The sequence below is a fragment of the Varanus komodoensis genome, unplaced genomic scaffold, assembly GCF_004798865.1.
Source record: "Varanus komodoensis strain SLA01 unplaced genomic scaffold, ASM479886v1 scaffold3, whole genome shotgun sequence".
NCBI classification, from domain to species: Eukaryota; Metazoa; Chordata; class Lepidosauria; order Squamata; family Varanidae; genus Varanus; species Varanus komodoensis.
Window position 1 is genome coordinate 44899829 of NW_025335761.1, and position 16253 is coordinate 44916081.

At 39.8% G+C, this 16253-nt stretch overlaps 1 protein-coding gene across 4 annotated transcripts in view; it reads right to left on the bottom strand.

Annotated features, from left to right (window-relative positions):
• Positions 1-16253, bottom strand: part of RPS6KA5 (ribosomal protein S6 kinase A5) — a 53036-nt gene that overhangs the window by 35096 nt on the left and 1687 nt on the right. For 2 of the 4 annotated variants that reach the window (XM_044437171.1, XM_044437170.1), the window contains exons 2-3: positions 5659-5730; positions 1601-1819 (exon numbers count right to left, since the gene is read on the bottom strand). In XM_044437171.1, the coding sequence (XP_044293106.1) occupies positions 1601-1819; positions 5659-5730 (291 nt within the window). Of the gene's footprint in view, positions 1-1600; positions 1820-5658; positions 5731-9816; positions 9873-16253 lie in introns of those variants that run through there. The other 2 variants (XM_044437173.1, XM_044437172.1) reach the window with 2 other exon arrangements.

The following is a 16253-nucleotide window of genomic DNA, read 5'->3' on the forward strand; positions in this document are numbered from 1 at the left end:
ATGTGTAACCTGTTGCCAAACCTTAACAGATGGTTACATACTGTAGTTGCAAGATGTAGCAACAAACTGGAAACAGAAACTCACAAGTTACATAGTTAAGAAGAAGAGGATTTCAGCCTTGCCCAGCATTATTAATACTTGTTATACCTGAACTGTGGTATACCAGCACTAAATGCAGGTGCACATAAGTAGCCACATAGTTGGGACTGGTAGAGGACATAAATAAAATTTCAACACATACTTCCTTCTGATTGTCAGAAAGTACTTATAAATGCCCTCAGAACAATAATGAGCAGGCTGTCTTATATAATCCATTGTAACTGTGCTCTGTTTCTGTTTAATATAAACTCAGATCTTATTGCTCTGTCTCCTTTCTTATTTCCAATCCTAATGCTGATTTGTTGGTCTGCAAAATTATCTGGATTTGTCACATGCATAGAACTTCACTGTCTGCGTTTTCTAGCATGACTTGGTTTCAAATAATTGAAAAGAGTAATACACTCAAATATACTCAATATACTTTGAAAACTAGATGTTTTTATGTTTGATTTTTGACAAAGCTAAACAGTGTCTTTTGACAGGGATACATTCAGCCATGAAAAATAAGAAGGTGGCAACGTAAGATGGTGATGGTCAGCCTTCTTTGCTGCTCGGATACTTTGAAGGGGCTGTCATTGGATGTTATTTCAGAGATTACTAAAAGCAACCTCTATGGAAATAAAGCAGAAAGGGAGAAAATGTTTATTTATTCATTAGATATGTATCCTATATTTATAAAGAACTCAAAGAGGCTTACACAATTCTTTTCTTCCTGCTCTCAATCTTATCCCAAAGCAACAACCTGAGAGGTAGGTTGGGCTGAGAGTCTGTCACTGACCCAAAATCACCCAGCAGGCTCCATGGTTGAGTGGGGACTAGAACACAGATCACCTGAGAGCCATTCCTGTGATCTTAAGCACTACACCACACTGGCTCTTAGCCCTAGCAACCACAAAGAGGCAATCACAACTGGAGGGGGAGAGGGAAAGCCAGTGACAGTCACGCCAAAGGGCCACTTGGATACTTCGTGGAGTGTCCACTACTAGCCCAGGCAAGCTCAACACAAACAGAAAGGGATTTCTGCTGTTCTTGCCAAGTGGCTCACTCACCACTTCCCTGGACACAGAATAGAATTGATATGTCAGGTTTGGGTGATACACAAACCCATCTTGGTCCAACAGCCCCTGGAACAAGTAAAGGGTTGTTCCAACAAGCCATGTGTTGGAACAAGCCAACCTGCAGGAAACAGTTGAGGTTTGCACAGCACAACAACCCACCATGGCTACTTACCTATGAAGGGTTGCTGTGTCAAACAAACCCAGTCAATACGAAATTTAAAAGTTTCCAAAATGAAGCAAATATGTTCAACTGATTTCTTTTTTTTGTTTCTCATGGACTTACAGCACAGACTGGAATATGAAACACAATTGTACATAGTAATTGTTTGGCAAGATGTACAATCTGCTTCAATCACATTTGTAGACGGTACTCTTTAAGATCTGGGTTTATTTGTTCATTCAGTTCAATGAAGACAGCCCACCCCTTTTTGAAAGGATCTTACCTAGAATGAGATGAAGCTTTGTGTCTGTCTGGAAAGCATAATGCAAAGTGACCAAAAATGGAGATTGTCGAATGTGTTCTAGTACTTGACGTTCTGTCTTGGTATGCTCTGTTGTTTTGGCTTTTTGAATTATTGTTGCCTTTTTCAATACCTTCATGGCATATAATTTGCCAGCATCATGGCCACTTATTTTCCTCACCAGAAATACCTTTCCATAAGCTAAAACCAAAAGTTTTGCAACAGATTAAAATATATTAATATGAGCAACTGGAAATCCTAGTATTCTAATCACATTTCCAACTTGATAATTAAGCAAAGTGCCCAGATTTAGACTAACAGCAACTTTTCCCCTTTGCAAGAAAAGGGGATCTATTCAGATGGTTCATCCCCAGAGGTTAGTAACTCCAAATAATTTCCAAAAGATCCTTTGTGTGCTTCCAGCTGATATGGCTGGTGGTTCTGATAAATTGCTGGTTGATGTCTGGAATACAGAAATGACTCAGAAAGCTAACAACATAATTGAGTAGAGCATAGAGTAGCAGAGTTTAAATTGTTCCATGGTACCCTCCTACCTAAGAGTATGAAACTAGGTAGGAGACAGCTTCAGGGCAAATGGAGAAAAGTGCCTAGGAGGTGCGATTCAGCCCTGATATGGGTCTATGGTCTGGTATATTTCATGATGGAAGGTGACAAAGAAATAATATTTATTTAGTCTTAGCCTTTTCTTTGCTACCCAGCAAGCTGTCCTGGCCAAGAGAAGACTTTGTGGAGTGTGTGGTGGTTGGCAAACTCCAGATGCTTTTGGATGAGATAGATTATTGGGATCCATTTCAGTCACAGTTCAGTCCAGATTTTGCATATGACAGCTTTGCTTGTCCAGTATGATGACTTGGGTGAGGAGAGTGTGGTCCTGCTAATACTCCTAGACCCCTTGGTGGCTTTCAAGAACATCAACAATGGTATCCCACTGAGGTGGCTATCTGGGCTGGGAGTATAGCAAAGGTCTTTGAGGTAGGGAAGAGTTAATGGTTTAGGGTTTGCTCCAACTATCAGGGAGCAGTGATCTATGCTCCCAGGCTTATCACAGAAGATGGACCCAAGGACATCTGGTAGAATACTGCCAGGAGAATGGGGCTAAAAACCCTGACTTGGAAGAGTCTTTTGTCTTCTGCTAGATCCTGATCTGGTATGAGGTAAAACACCCTGACCAAATCCTTCATAGCAATGGGACCTGTGTTATGTAACTCTTAGCATAAGGCTAGCTTTATTGTTTATTCCAATGGTGCAAAAAGGAGTCTGGGTTCTTAGGACTGGGATGCTATATAATGTTGATGGTTTGTAATACTGCTGCTATCCACTTGCCCTTTCCCCTCTCTACCTGTTGAAAGCTAGATTTTCCCTTATTTGTGTCAAGTGTTCAAAACCACAGATACTCTCTTTGCAAAAATAGCTCTTTATTTTCAAAGCAAAGCTAGCAAGCTACAACAACAGAAAGACTAGTTTCTGAGCATGAACAGAGTGGTTAGTTGACCTCAAATGAGAAACTACTTCTGAGAATCCTCCTTTTCAGGAACACTGGGCTCCACCCCTCTGGGTAGGTTCCTCTTTAAAAGGGCCAGCTATCAAGATCTTAGCAGGGCCTCTGACTGAGGAACTCTTCTATCCCAATACTACTTCATGAGGTCAGGGACTGGGCAGGACAAGGGCTTATCTCCCACCTTTCCTTTGCCCACACCCTTCTCTTCAAAGCCCTACATATTCCAGTGGTTTATCTGAGAATCTGGGGGCAGGAATCTTGAGACAGCCCCACTTTCCTCTGTCCCCACAATACCCACACCCCCATCTCCCGGTCTCTGCCATCCTCATTAACAATAACTGTCTCATCCATTCCCAACACTCACACTCTACTGTCTTAAAAACTTAGCTTGGGGGTCTTCTTTGAATCATCTTTGTCACTTGAGGATCAGGTGGCCTCAGTGGCACAGAATGTCTTCCATCAGCTTCAGCTGGTGCCCTAGCTATGCCTTATCTATGGACAGAGATAGCCTGGTTTCAGTAATCTATGTTCTACTGATCTCTAAAATACTGCATTGCACTCAGTTGGGATGCCCTTGAAGATTGTTCAGAAGCTGTAACTTGTGCAAAATGCAGGACCTAGACTAGTAACCAAGAGCAGACAGTTCAACATATAACACCAGTTTCATCCCACTTGCATTGGCTACCTTTCATTCCTTCATTTATTACAGTCACAGACCAGGAAAACATTGAATACCTATTATGCTTCCACGCCCAACTCAAGGGGTTGCTTTTAACCTGTAAAGCCCTACACAGCTTAAGACCACTATACTTGATATAGAATACCTCTCCCAGCTGCAGTCAACATCCAGGGTCTGCTTCCAACTGCCACTCCTAAGGGAGACTTGGTTGGTGACAACAAGGAGGAGGGAGTTCTCAATGAAAGCTCCCCATTGAGGACCAGCTGGCACTGAGCCTATTATCCCTTTGGTACCAGGTTAAGGCTGTCCTCTGTCACAAGGCAGTTAACAGCTCTAACTGCTTAACAGGTCTTTTCTGTTTTATGGGTTTAGCACATGGGACAGGGCAAAATGCAGGGTGTTTTAACAGGCCCAGTTGTATGAAGTTATCTTAGCTGTTTAAGCCATTTAAAATTTGACTTTAAATATTCAGTGAAATCTTGCTATGTCTTTATTGTTATATTTTATATAGTATTTTACTATACTTCCCTGAAAGCTTTGGCTATTGGGCAGCATAAAAATAAAATAGATAATTATTTCTAAGACAACAATGATGGAAAAGTAATGAGAAAAATGTCTGGTCTCAATGTCATTGTTTCATATTTTTGTCTGAAATAAATTACTACATATTATTGGAAGCAATGCGATTTAAGGTTCTGCCAAATCAACAAACATAAACCATCACACCTTCTAGTAGTAAACTCAGATGAATCAAAGTAACAGAAAACGGGAGCTGAGAAACAAGAAACAAGCATGGTATGAGCATGCTTAGGGGAACACAGGTTGGCGCAGGTACCCATAAAAAAGGAAAAAATAAACAAGCAGATCTGCCAGCAAAATCAGTGGCCATAGAGTACTGAGTGAAATTTGGAAAAGAAAAAAAAGGAAAGCAAGGAAGGAATGAAATGCCGTATCCTGGAGGAGGAACTGGTTAGAATCTAGCATAGGAACACTCCTGCTAGAAGAATAGAACACACTGTAAATTTTTCTTGTAGTCAGGAAAGACAAGCAAGGCATATTTAGTCATCACTTGCAGGAGCCAAATGACCCCTTCAGATGAGCCCTAGAAGCACAGACCAAGTGCACAACTTCATGCAACACCTCCTAGATCAAAGCATTGGATGAAGGATTGCTTCTCCATCCAGCATTTCACCAGAAGACCAGTTACACTGCCCATCAGATCCCTCCAGATGGAGGAAAGCTGTCATAGGCTTTGGCTACCATGAAACTTTCTCCTCCTCGAGTGGCTGGTAGCCAAGGAAGGGATTTCAGATAGGTGATGGAGCCTTACTCAAGGATTGACAGGGCTGATGGACTGAGCTGGAAGGTTAGCCTGGCCCACATACCAGAGGTTCCTCATCCTGCGTGTAAGTTAAGTCAATATTATAGTCAAATGTTGCAGACTGAGGGACTCAGGCTGGAAGAGGGGGTGGGGCAACCTCCTAAGGGAACCTACTAGTGTAATGAGCCAAGATAACTGTAGAATAAAAACCTCCACTGAAAACAGTATAAATCTCAAATGAAACATTTGTTGTGTGCAGATTGCACAGGCTCTGTCTACACAATCTATATCCCATAAGATTGTCTTTTCCTGAGAATAAGTGGTATGAAGTCTGTTCTAACACACATGGTTATCCTACAGTATCTGGTTATATTTCATTAATTACACCCAGGCTCTGAAAACGTAAGCATTTCAAAGTAGTTTAACTTCCAAATGTTCAACATTACCAGTGCACCAAACCGCAACAAATCTAACTGTATAATATAGTGCATATTTTGTTAGTAAAGAAAATCAGTTCTTACCTCCTGTTCCAAGAACTTTCAGGAGTTCAAAGTTCTCAATGCCAACCTTCTCTAAATGGCCTGTCAAGTTTGCTAAGAAAACAGGAAAATATTCCATTATCAACTTGGTAGCTTTGTAAGGAACACCAGGACAAACAAGACATTATGGAAAATACGTAGTTGCTGCAGAAAACAGCCACTTAGAGTCAAGTTTCCCACCCACATAGAATCATCTAGCTTATACTGAGACAACACGACATTCCAGGTTTCTCTACTTAGAGTGTTGTGAGTCACAAGGCAAAGTAAATATCACAATTGCTATAGTATGTACAGTATGCTCATTTGTTCTCCAGGGAGTCCTTCCTTCTCATTAGGTGGCCAAAGTATTTCAGTTTCATCTGGCCTTCTAAAGAGCAGTCAGGGTTGATCTCCTTTAAGATTGACTGGTTTGATCACCTTGGAGTCCAAGGGACTCGCAGGAGTCTCCTCCAATACCACAATTCAAAGGCCTCAATTCTTCAGCGCTCAGCCTTCCTTATGGTCCAACTTTCACAGCCATACATTGCAACTGGGAAAACCATAGCCTTGACTATATGCACTTTGTTGGCACAGCGATGTCTCTGCTTTTTAGTATGCTGTCTAGATTTGCCATAGCTTTCCTCCCCAGGAGCAAGCATCTTTTAATTTCTTGGCTGCAGTCCACATCTGCGGTGATCTTGGAGCCCAGGAAAATAAAATCAGTCACTACCTCCATTTCTTCCCCATCTATTTGCCAGGAAATGAGAGGACTGGATGCCATGAGCTTAGTTTTCTTAATGTTGAGTTTCAAGCCAACTTTTGCACTCTCTTCCTTCACCCACATCAAGAGGCTCTTTAGTTCCTCTTCACTTTCTGCCAACAGAGTGGTATCATCTGCATATCTGAGGTTGTTATTTCTCCTGGCAATCTTAATTCCAACTGGTGATTCATCCAGCCCCACCTTTCTCATGATGTGCTTTGCATATAAGGCAGGGCAACAGTATACAGTCTTGTCGAATTCCTAACTCAATTTTGAACCAATCAGTGGTTCCGTGTCCAGTTCTCACTGTTGCTTCTTGACCCACATACAGGTTTCTCAAAAGACAAATAAGATGGTCTGTACTCCCATCTCTTTAAGGACTTGCCACAATTTGTTGTGATCCACACAATCAAAGGCTTTAGCATAGTCAATGAAGCAGAAGTGGATGTTTTTCTGGAACTCCCTAGCTTTCTCCATGATCCAGTGTATGTTGGCAATTTGATCTCTAGTACCTCTCCCTCTTCGAAATCCTGCCTGTACTTCTGGTAGTTCTCGGTCCATATACTGCTGGAGCCTAGCTTGTAGGATTTTGAGCATAACTTTGCTAGTATGTGAAATGAGTGCAATGGTGCGGTAGTTTGAACATTCTTCGGCATTGCCCTTCTTTGGGATTGGAATGTAAACTGACCTTTTCCAATCCTGTGGCCACTGCTGAGTTTTCCAAATTTGAGGGCATATTGAATGTAGCACTTTTACTGCATCGTCTTTTAGGATTTTGAATAGCTCAGCTGGAATACTGTCACCTCCACTAGTTTTGTTGTTGCTCAGACTTCCTAAGACCCATTTGACTTCACATTCCAGGCAGTCTGGCTCAAGGTCAGTGACCACCCCATCGTGGTTATCAGGGACGTTAAGCTCTTTCTTGTATAGTTCTTCTGTGTAGTCTTGCCACCTCTTCTTAATTTGTTCTGCCTCTGTTGGGTCTCTGCCATTTTGTTCTTTTATCATGCCTATCTTTGCATGAAATGTTCCCTTCATATCTCCAACTTTTTTTGAAGAGATCTCTGGTCCTCCCTATTCTATTGTTTTCTCTTATTTCTTTGTACTGTTCATTGAAGAAGGCATTCTTATCTCTTCTAGCTATTCTCTGGAATTCTGCATTCAATTGGGTGTATCTTTCTTTTTCTCACTTGCCTTTCGCTTCCCTTCTTTCCTCAGCTATTTGTAAAACCTCCTCAGACAGCCATTTTGCTTTCTTGCATTTCTTTTTCTTTGGGATGGTTTTACTTGCTACCTCTTGCACAATGTTGTGAACTTCCATCCATAGTTCTTCAGGCACTCTGTCCATCAGATCTAATTCCTTAAATCTATATGTCACCTCTTGGGCAGTGCACATAGTCAATCTGATTTCTGTGTTGACTGTCTGGTGATGCCCATGTGTATAGTCATCTCTTGGGTTGTTGGAAAAGAGTGTTTGCTATGACCATTGTAGTCTCTTGACAAAATTCTACCAGCCTGTGCCCTGCTTCATTTTGTACTCCAAGGCCAAACTTGCCTGTTATTCCAGTTATCTTTTGGCTTCCTACTTTAGCATTCCAATCCCCCATGATGATAAGGACATCATTTTTTGGTGTTAATTCTAGAAGGTGTTGTAGACCTTCATAGAACAGGTCAACTTTAGCCTCTTCAGCACCAGTGGTTGGGGCATAGACTACTATGATGTGGAATGGTTTGCCTTGGATTCGAACTGAGATCATTCTGTCATTTTGGAGATTGTGTTCCAGTACTGCTTTTCCTACTCTTTTATTGACTATGAAGGCTTTTCCATTTCTTCTGAGGGATTCTTGCCCACAGTAGTATACCTGATGGTCATCCAAATTAAATTTACCTATTCCTGTCCATTTTAGTTCACTGATTCCTAAGATGTTGATGTTCAGTCCTGTCATCTCATTTGACCACGTCCAGCTTGCCTTGTTTCATGGATCTTACATTCCAGGTTTCTATGGAGTATAGATTTTTACAGCATCGGACTCTCGTTTCACCACCAGATACATCCGCAACTAAGTGTCCTTTTGGTTTTGACCCAGTCACTTCATTCTTTCTAGTGCTACTAGAACTAGCCCTCTGCATTTCCACAGCAGCACATTGGACACCTGACCTGAGGGGCTCATCTTCCGGTGTCATATCTTTTTGCCTTTTGGTACTGTCCATGGTGTTTTCATGGCAAGGATACTGGAGTGGGTTGCCATTTCCTTCTCCAGTGGATCATGTATTGTCAGAGCTCTCTGCTATGACCCGTCTGTCTTGGGTGCCCCTGCACAGCATAGCTCAAAGCTTCATTGAGCTACACAAGCCCCTTTGCTGCAACAAGGCAGTGATCCATGAAGGGGACATGCTAATTGATTCATCAGCAATGTTGCAATTTTGTCTGAAATTTTCACAATTCACAGCCAAGATGGAGACTCACAAGACCTCTACTAGCAGTAACTAGCCTGATAATTGTAGCATTGCCTGTTTGTTAATAATAAATATTTATGTCTTGCAGCTCTCAAACATTTGAATTTTTCTATATGTGGCTCTTCCATTGAGCAAAGCTGGCCACCCGATACATTCTATGCTTTTTGCATGTTGCTTTAACAATACATATTACTTGTAATCTGTCTTTGGGGTAGTGTTGATTTAAAAGAAAAAGAAGTGAGAGCTATTTTTTAAGGCTTACTGGAGATGAAGTTTAACTTTGACAACAAATATATGCACTGTAATTAATATAGCACTGCATATTGCTAAAGTTGGAATGCTTTTTTACACTAGCGAATAGGAAGCAATAATGTTTCATAGTTTTATTTTAAATTACTGCTTTCCTTATTCACTGAGCACGCCTAAAGATAAGATATTATTTCCCAAATTTATTGAAAAACTAAGAGATTTTCTAGATGGCCTTTTTATAATATCCTAATTAAGTAACTAAAAATAGTAAATGACAGAAAGGAGTCGGGTGCTTTTTACTAATTCATTGTTGCCTCATAAGCCCCTAAACATTTTCTTTCAATCCTCTGGAAAGTGCTGCAGAAGAAGAGGAACAACATCTTCCCTGCCCATTGCATTTCATCTGTAGAACTCTACCCACAGAATTTTGGGGTCCACTGCTAGACTTCAGAGCCTCACTTTCTTCTTTAACTCAGCTTTACCCACAATCAATAACTTCTTCATGGTTGTTGTTACTGAAAATGAATAATTTAATTTAAAAATGAATATATGTCTTCATTCATGGTGTGTTTTGGAGTCTGACTAAATCTCTTATTTTTGTGTAGTCCTATTTCAGTTTCAAACTGACAAGCACTCATCACTCAAGTTCACTATTAAAGGGAATGGTTGTATCTATGGAAAGAATAAATACAAACCTTTTACAAGATTACAGAAACAGCAGTTTAAATTTAGCTTGTTTTGTAGGAATCCAGTGTGACAAGTTAGCCCTGTAGATTTCACCTGGAATTAAGCACAACTGGCCTAGGCCAATCCAACATCTTACTAAGCACCTTTTCAAATCCTTTCAAGAAGAAAAGCAATCACCATGTTATAACAGATTATGAATAAAGCTACAGGTCATAAAAGAGCCAACTAACATGTTTATTTCAGAAGTGGCTAGGTTCTCACACTGTGCTTTTACCACCACATTTTCATACAGGAAACAGTTACTGTGAAAGAAATACCATATGAAAAACTAAAATTACCACATCAGAAAAGTACCACAAAGCAGAAAAATAAAAATAAAAAATGAAGTTTGTTTCTTTCTGGATGAAACTACTATGGTTTTCCTACCAACCATATAGCTATTTCATCTAACCATACACCTATTTCCTCTGGTGCTGAAAGTACTCAATAAGGAAATTCCTTGGTGTGCAAACTAATTCTTTTTTCAATATACACAGATATTAATTTAGCTGTTGCAAAAAGAAAACAGAAATAATAAGGAATACATTAGTAGGGTCTGACATCTATGAAACATTAACAGATGTCATGTTGATTTTATGCATGTTTAACCTTAGGTGCTCTATAGTGCTGAAAAGGAAATATGCCCAGACATGGACTAATCCATCTGATCTAGAAACTAGATCTCCCAGGTCCCCAGGCAATCACTCTAACCAGTATACAACACTGGCTCTCTGTGTGGTTGACACTGCTCCCCCCCCCCACACACACACACAATCGTAATAAAGAGCTTTTTTACAAAAACAAGATTTTGATGTCTAACCACTTTGTATTTCCATCTCCCTAAATCTTTTATTGTGTTAGCAGTCTTGTAAACAAACCCACAGAAGATAACAGTCTGTTCAGAGCTCCTACTGAAGGACAAGTATCTCTACTCTATCTTGTATTAGTTTGCTGCATCTCTATGCTGGGTACAAATGGGAGGTTTTCCATCCTCACCTATCTTCTGTACCAAGTGAAGAGGAGGAGCAGAACACCACCCTTCTTCCACCAGCCTTAATTAACTACACTGAATACAATGTGCTTACCTGCATCCAATTCCTTGTCACCTATCACTTCCACACAACTGTTTAAAACACAACATAGCTCTATAATATGTTTCATTCATGGAAATTAAACACCCTAAAAGCTAAGCATGTTCCTTACCCCAGTATTCTGATACTATCAGAAAATAAGAGAGTTTACTTAGGAATCATGGAATATCAGTTCACTTGCAGTTTATGTATATATAAATTCAATTAAATCATCATGGCAGTAGAACTCCAAAGAGCATGTTTCAAAACAAGTAAACATTTTATATTAGAGCAACAGAATTATGATGTCAAAAGAGGTATTCAATGAATAACTTGAACATTTATCCCACTACATATGTTGTTGTCCATGTAATAGGAAGCATGGTGCTACAAACAGAATAAACTGAATATACAGAAGTAGATAATATCTCCAAAAAGCATTCTGCCTATTCTTGTAAAGCCATTCCCATCACATCTTCCCTTGGTTCAACCCACCCAAAGCTTCATCTATGTATAATTTCTTCCTGTTACCTACAATAGCTCAATGAAACCTCTATGCTAAGAAGCAGCTTCTCATTGTTAGAAGCTGAAAACTGGAGATAAACAATTAATCACTGTTCCTCATGCACTGCTGTAAATCTTACACAAGCATTTGTTTTTGTTGTTATGTGCCATCAAGTCATTTCCGAATTAATGTCCTCCAAAATGGAACCAATTACCTAGGGAAGTTGTAGGCTCTCCCACACCAGAAGCATTCAAGATGCAGCTGGCCAGCCATCTGACAGGGATGGTTTAACTTGGCATCCTGCACCGAGCAGGGAATTGGTCCCAAAGGCCTTATAGGTCCCTTCCAACTCTACTATTCTATGATTTTAGGATAAAATATGCTATTCTATATATACTACTCTCTCTCTCTATATATATATATAGTATGTATAGAGTAGTGTGTGTGTGTATACACACACACACACACACACACACACTCACTCACTCACTCTACTCTACTATTCTGCCCTGGCACCCCTGCTCAGCTCTTGAAATTGCAAGGTTGTGGCTTTATTTATGGAATCCATTCATCTCATATTTAGTTTTCTCCTTCTGCCTTCAACTTTCCCTAGAACTACTCTGTTCTCCAGGCTGTCTTGCCTTCTCATGATGTACCCAAAGTACAACAGCTTCAGTTTTGCTATCTTTGTTTATAGGACAAATTCTGCCATGATTTGATCTAGGGCCCACTTGTAGGAAGTCTATGTATGAAAGAGTACAACAGCACCTTGTGTTTGCCAGCAACTGCCATGCAGAGGCATACTACCTCCAATACAATCATGACTATCCTAGTTTACACATTAAGTTTATCCACTGATGCACAGGCAGTACTAAACATTAAGAAAGGAACAACGCTTAAAAGGCATGAAGGATAAATGCAATACTATATACCTTGGAACACACACAAAAGTGGAAGTATTGAAAATTAATATATTAATTTAAATGTCTGTGGGAAGATATAGACTGGATTCAAAGGTTCCATTCCATGAACATAAGGAGCTTCTGTGAATGGGTCCTTCAGTGAAAGAAAGCTTTCTATTCACAGGCTAGAAACTTTGGCTCCAATTCATATGCTGTGATCCCAATACATAATTTATATAGCAACATCCCTCTACATCTAGAGATCATGGAGTATAATATGTAAGGACAAGTTGTGGTAGGATAAGATAAACATTCAGCTTTGCATAGAAGAATATATGTGGATATGCAAATCTCCCCTACATATTCTATGCCGCAACAATGGAACCCACACTGAATGGCCTGTATCCAGTCCCCATGAAACTGTATCTACATCCAGAATGCCATATATGTATGCCAACAACTATTTGCTGTATTAGCCAGTGACACCCTATGCACCCAAAGCACAGGTCTATGGATCAGGCTCTCTTTTAAACATGCCCTTAAATTTACTGCAATTTGTAAATATAGAGTAAATGTTCCTACTGAACAAAACTCTGTACCATATGCCAAAGGGAACTGTTAAATTAGAGAAACTAAATTTGCTTTTTCAGAAACTTGGAATTTCTTGGGATTGTTTGAACAAAACACACATAATGTTCAAAAATATTCCTGTGACTACATTAAAGTAAAATAATTTTAAAACAATGAGACTTGTTTAATGAACATACAAGAGACGTACAACTGCAAGAAGGTATGGTACAACAACAGAATTATATAGTTCTTACATATAAACATATATCTTGATAAAGAAGTAGAATGACTAACCTAGTTTTGTTAGTCTTATACCTTAGTTTTGTTTACTATATCTATACTGCATTCTTCACCAGAGTATTTTATTTTTAAAACTAGCAATTTAATGATAATGTAGGAAAACAAAATGTTTGAGGCATCAAACATGCCTCAAAGAAAAACTAGAACTGCAAGAGGTGAGCACATACGTACAGTGGTACCTTGGCTGATGAACTTAATCCATTCCATGTCTCTGGTCGCAACCCAAATTGGTCACAAGGCAAGTCAAATTTCCCCATAAGGTTCAATGTAAATAAGGTTAATCCATTCTCTAAATATTTATCACAAAAATTTGAAACAAAGTAACAAAGAATAACAAAGTACCATACAGTAGAGAACACTAACCTAGGTGGGGGGCAAGGTTATTGCTTGGAGGGAGAGTCCAAACCAGGGGTCTCAAACTCGCAGCCCGCGGGCCCATTGCTGGGACAGGCGGGGCACAGGGGAGGGGCCCTGCAGCCTTCAAAGCGCCGGCGGTGCCCGGGCCGGCCGCGGGATGAGCGGCCCACCACCACCACGGTGGTGGAATACTTGATGCGGCCCAGCCTCACCCAGACTCTACTTCCAGTGGCCCCCAGGTAAGTTGAGTTTGAGACCCCTGGTCCAAACCATAATTGTGCGATAGTGATTATGCTTGGTGGGGGTGAGGGGGAGGGTGGGATCGTGGTTGTCCTCATTCAGGGAAGACAGGCGCAATCACGGTCGTCACCCAATGCGGAGTTTACGAACTGAGGCAATTTTTTTCCTGAAATTTCTGTTCGTGATTTGGTTGTGAACTAAGGCATTCGTGAGCTGAAGTACCACTGTATTTTATAAAAGTAAACAATACTGCAACAGCAATCTGAAAACTGTACACACATTAGCTTTCAAAAACACCCTCATTCTCTTCTGCTGCACAACTAAGACCAACTGTAGTTTCTTCTTATAATAATTCATCTGGAAGCTTAGAGCAAGATTTTGAATGCTACTCATGTATGATCCTGATCTACAAGACTTTTCCTGCCTTGAAACAAAATCCACTCACTGCAAAGGGTCTCTTCTGTTTTTAAGGAAACATTCCTGTATTCACTAACCTGGAAATAAGCCCCATGTCACTCTGTGGAACTTAGTCCCGAGTGTATGTACATAGGATTGTACTACAAACCATGCAATAACTTCCTGTTATTTCATGATGTATCCAACATGACTACACCACATACCAAGCAAGAAATTTAAGGGAATTCTTAGCTTGGCATAGATGAACATGCTAAAGTTTATATGCTGTGAACTTCTAACATGCTTTAACATATAACTAACATATGAATGCAAATTAATCCAAACAAAACACAGAGTAAAATCCAGTAACATGTAAACAGATTTCCACCCATGCAACAGGACTTCTCCTTCCTTTCCCCTGCAGTCTCCTGCACCCACCTCAGAATCTGCTCCAGAGTGTCCCTGAATCCTTCATACTGGACTCTGAATGTGTATAACACACTGCAAAGTGGAGGGGAATTTACCCCCTCCTATTTTGCTGACAGAAGCATTTCTGTAGGTGGAATTACTTCAGTGAATACAACCTTTTGTATAAGTTATCCGAGTTGTTTGGAAAAGCTGCTTCTTAAAAATAGAATACTAGTCATATTTAAGACTACAGGTAGCTAAATCTTTTTGCATCACCCAAACCTTTTCATTCCAAAAACATTAGAAAAGAAATTGGATAGTACCCAATTTATGTATACATACAGTTTCTACTGCAACTGATGCACTAGTATATCAGCTTCCATCATTAACATTCTTAATTATATTTTCTGTCTCAAAATTTTCCCAAAGAATTATGTAATTGTCAAGCTATGTAGAGGTTTGCGGATCCAAGCAACAAAATCAAAATATATGATGTAATAAAGGAATAAATGGATTGTGAAATAAAAGCTAAATACTTGAAACTTTGCATACATACTGAGGGGACCCTAGGGTGTCCAATTCAGGGTATTGTTTTTATAATGCATTGATTTTGACGTTACTGTGTTCATCTGGTTTAAGTCTGCAGTAATGTCTTCAGCCACTAGATAAGCAGACTTCCATGATTCATAGTTTGAAGCCATGGGGAATGAGAAGGCCAAAGGGCACAGTTATATGCCCATCACCTCTCCACTGCTATAGGAAGTTCCTCCCCAAGGGAATGGAGTAGCAAAACCGCTCCTTAAAGAGCTGTAGTGCTCCTCCATGTCAAAAGGTTGTACTCTGGAGTGTCTGCAGGCATACTTCTACTTTGATAGTGCAGGTTCACTGTGTCAAACTCTCTTCGTTTGAGAATTTCACTGTATCATATTAAGGACTATTCCAACCCATTTAGAGGCTGGAAATACATATGAATTTGGAGGTACATATGGACCCAAATTTGCTTTCTCCTAATTAACTGTGTGCTGGATTATATACTTCACGTTTGCCACCATGTAATCCTTCATCTGATGGATGAGATATACAACATGATATATAATGTTTACACATTTTAATTTAATGTGAATACATGCTGACTGAACCGTTTAAGTAAGTGCTCACTTTTTAATGAATTTATTTTTAAAATGCTTGTTTCTCCTGTATTTCAGGTTTTCTTTATGAGATAGAAAAAAAAGAACAGTATCTTCAGTATCTTATAACAAATGGTTGGACAAAAAGATTCAACTCCATTCATGAAAACAGTATTTTTTGAAAACAACCTATTTTAATTCTCTGAACAGATCTTTTAGATCAGCCATTCCCAACCTGGTGGTCATCAAAGGAATTTGGACTGCAGTTCCCAGAATTTCCATCCAGCAGGGCCATTAACTGGGAATACTGGGTGTTGCAGTCCAAATAAGTCTGCAAGACTCAAGGTTGGGGAAGGCTACTTTAGATCCACTGTGCTTGTACATTTCTTTCAATAAATGAGGAGGACAGGCATATGCCTTGCCTATAGGGCCATTTGTGTCACACTAAACCATTTTAGCATAATATCTAAATATCACCAGTATCTTCCACTTGTATCCCCAATACTGTTTTAGACTGTCTAATGTAAAAAA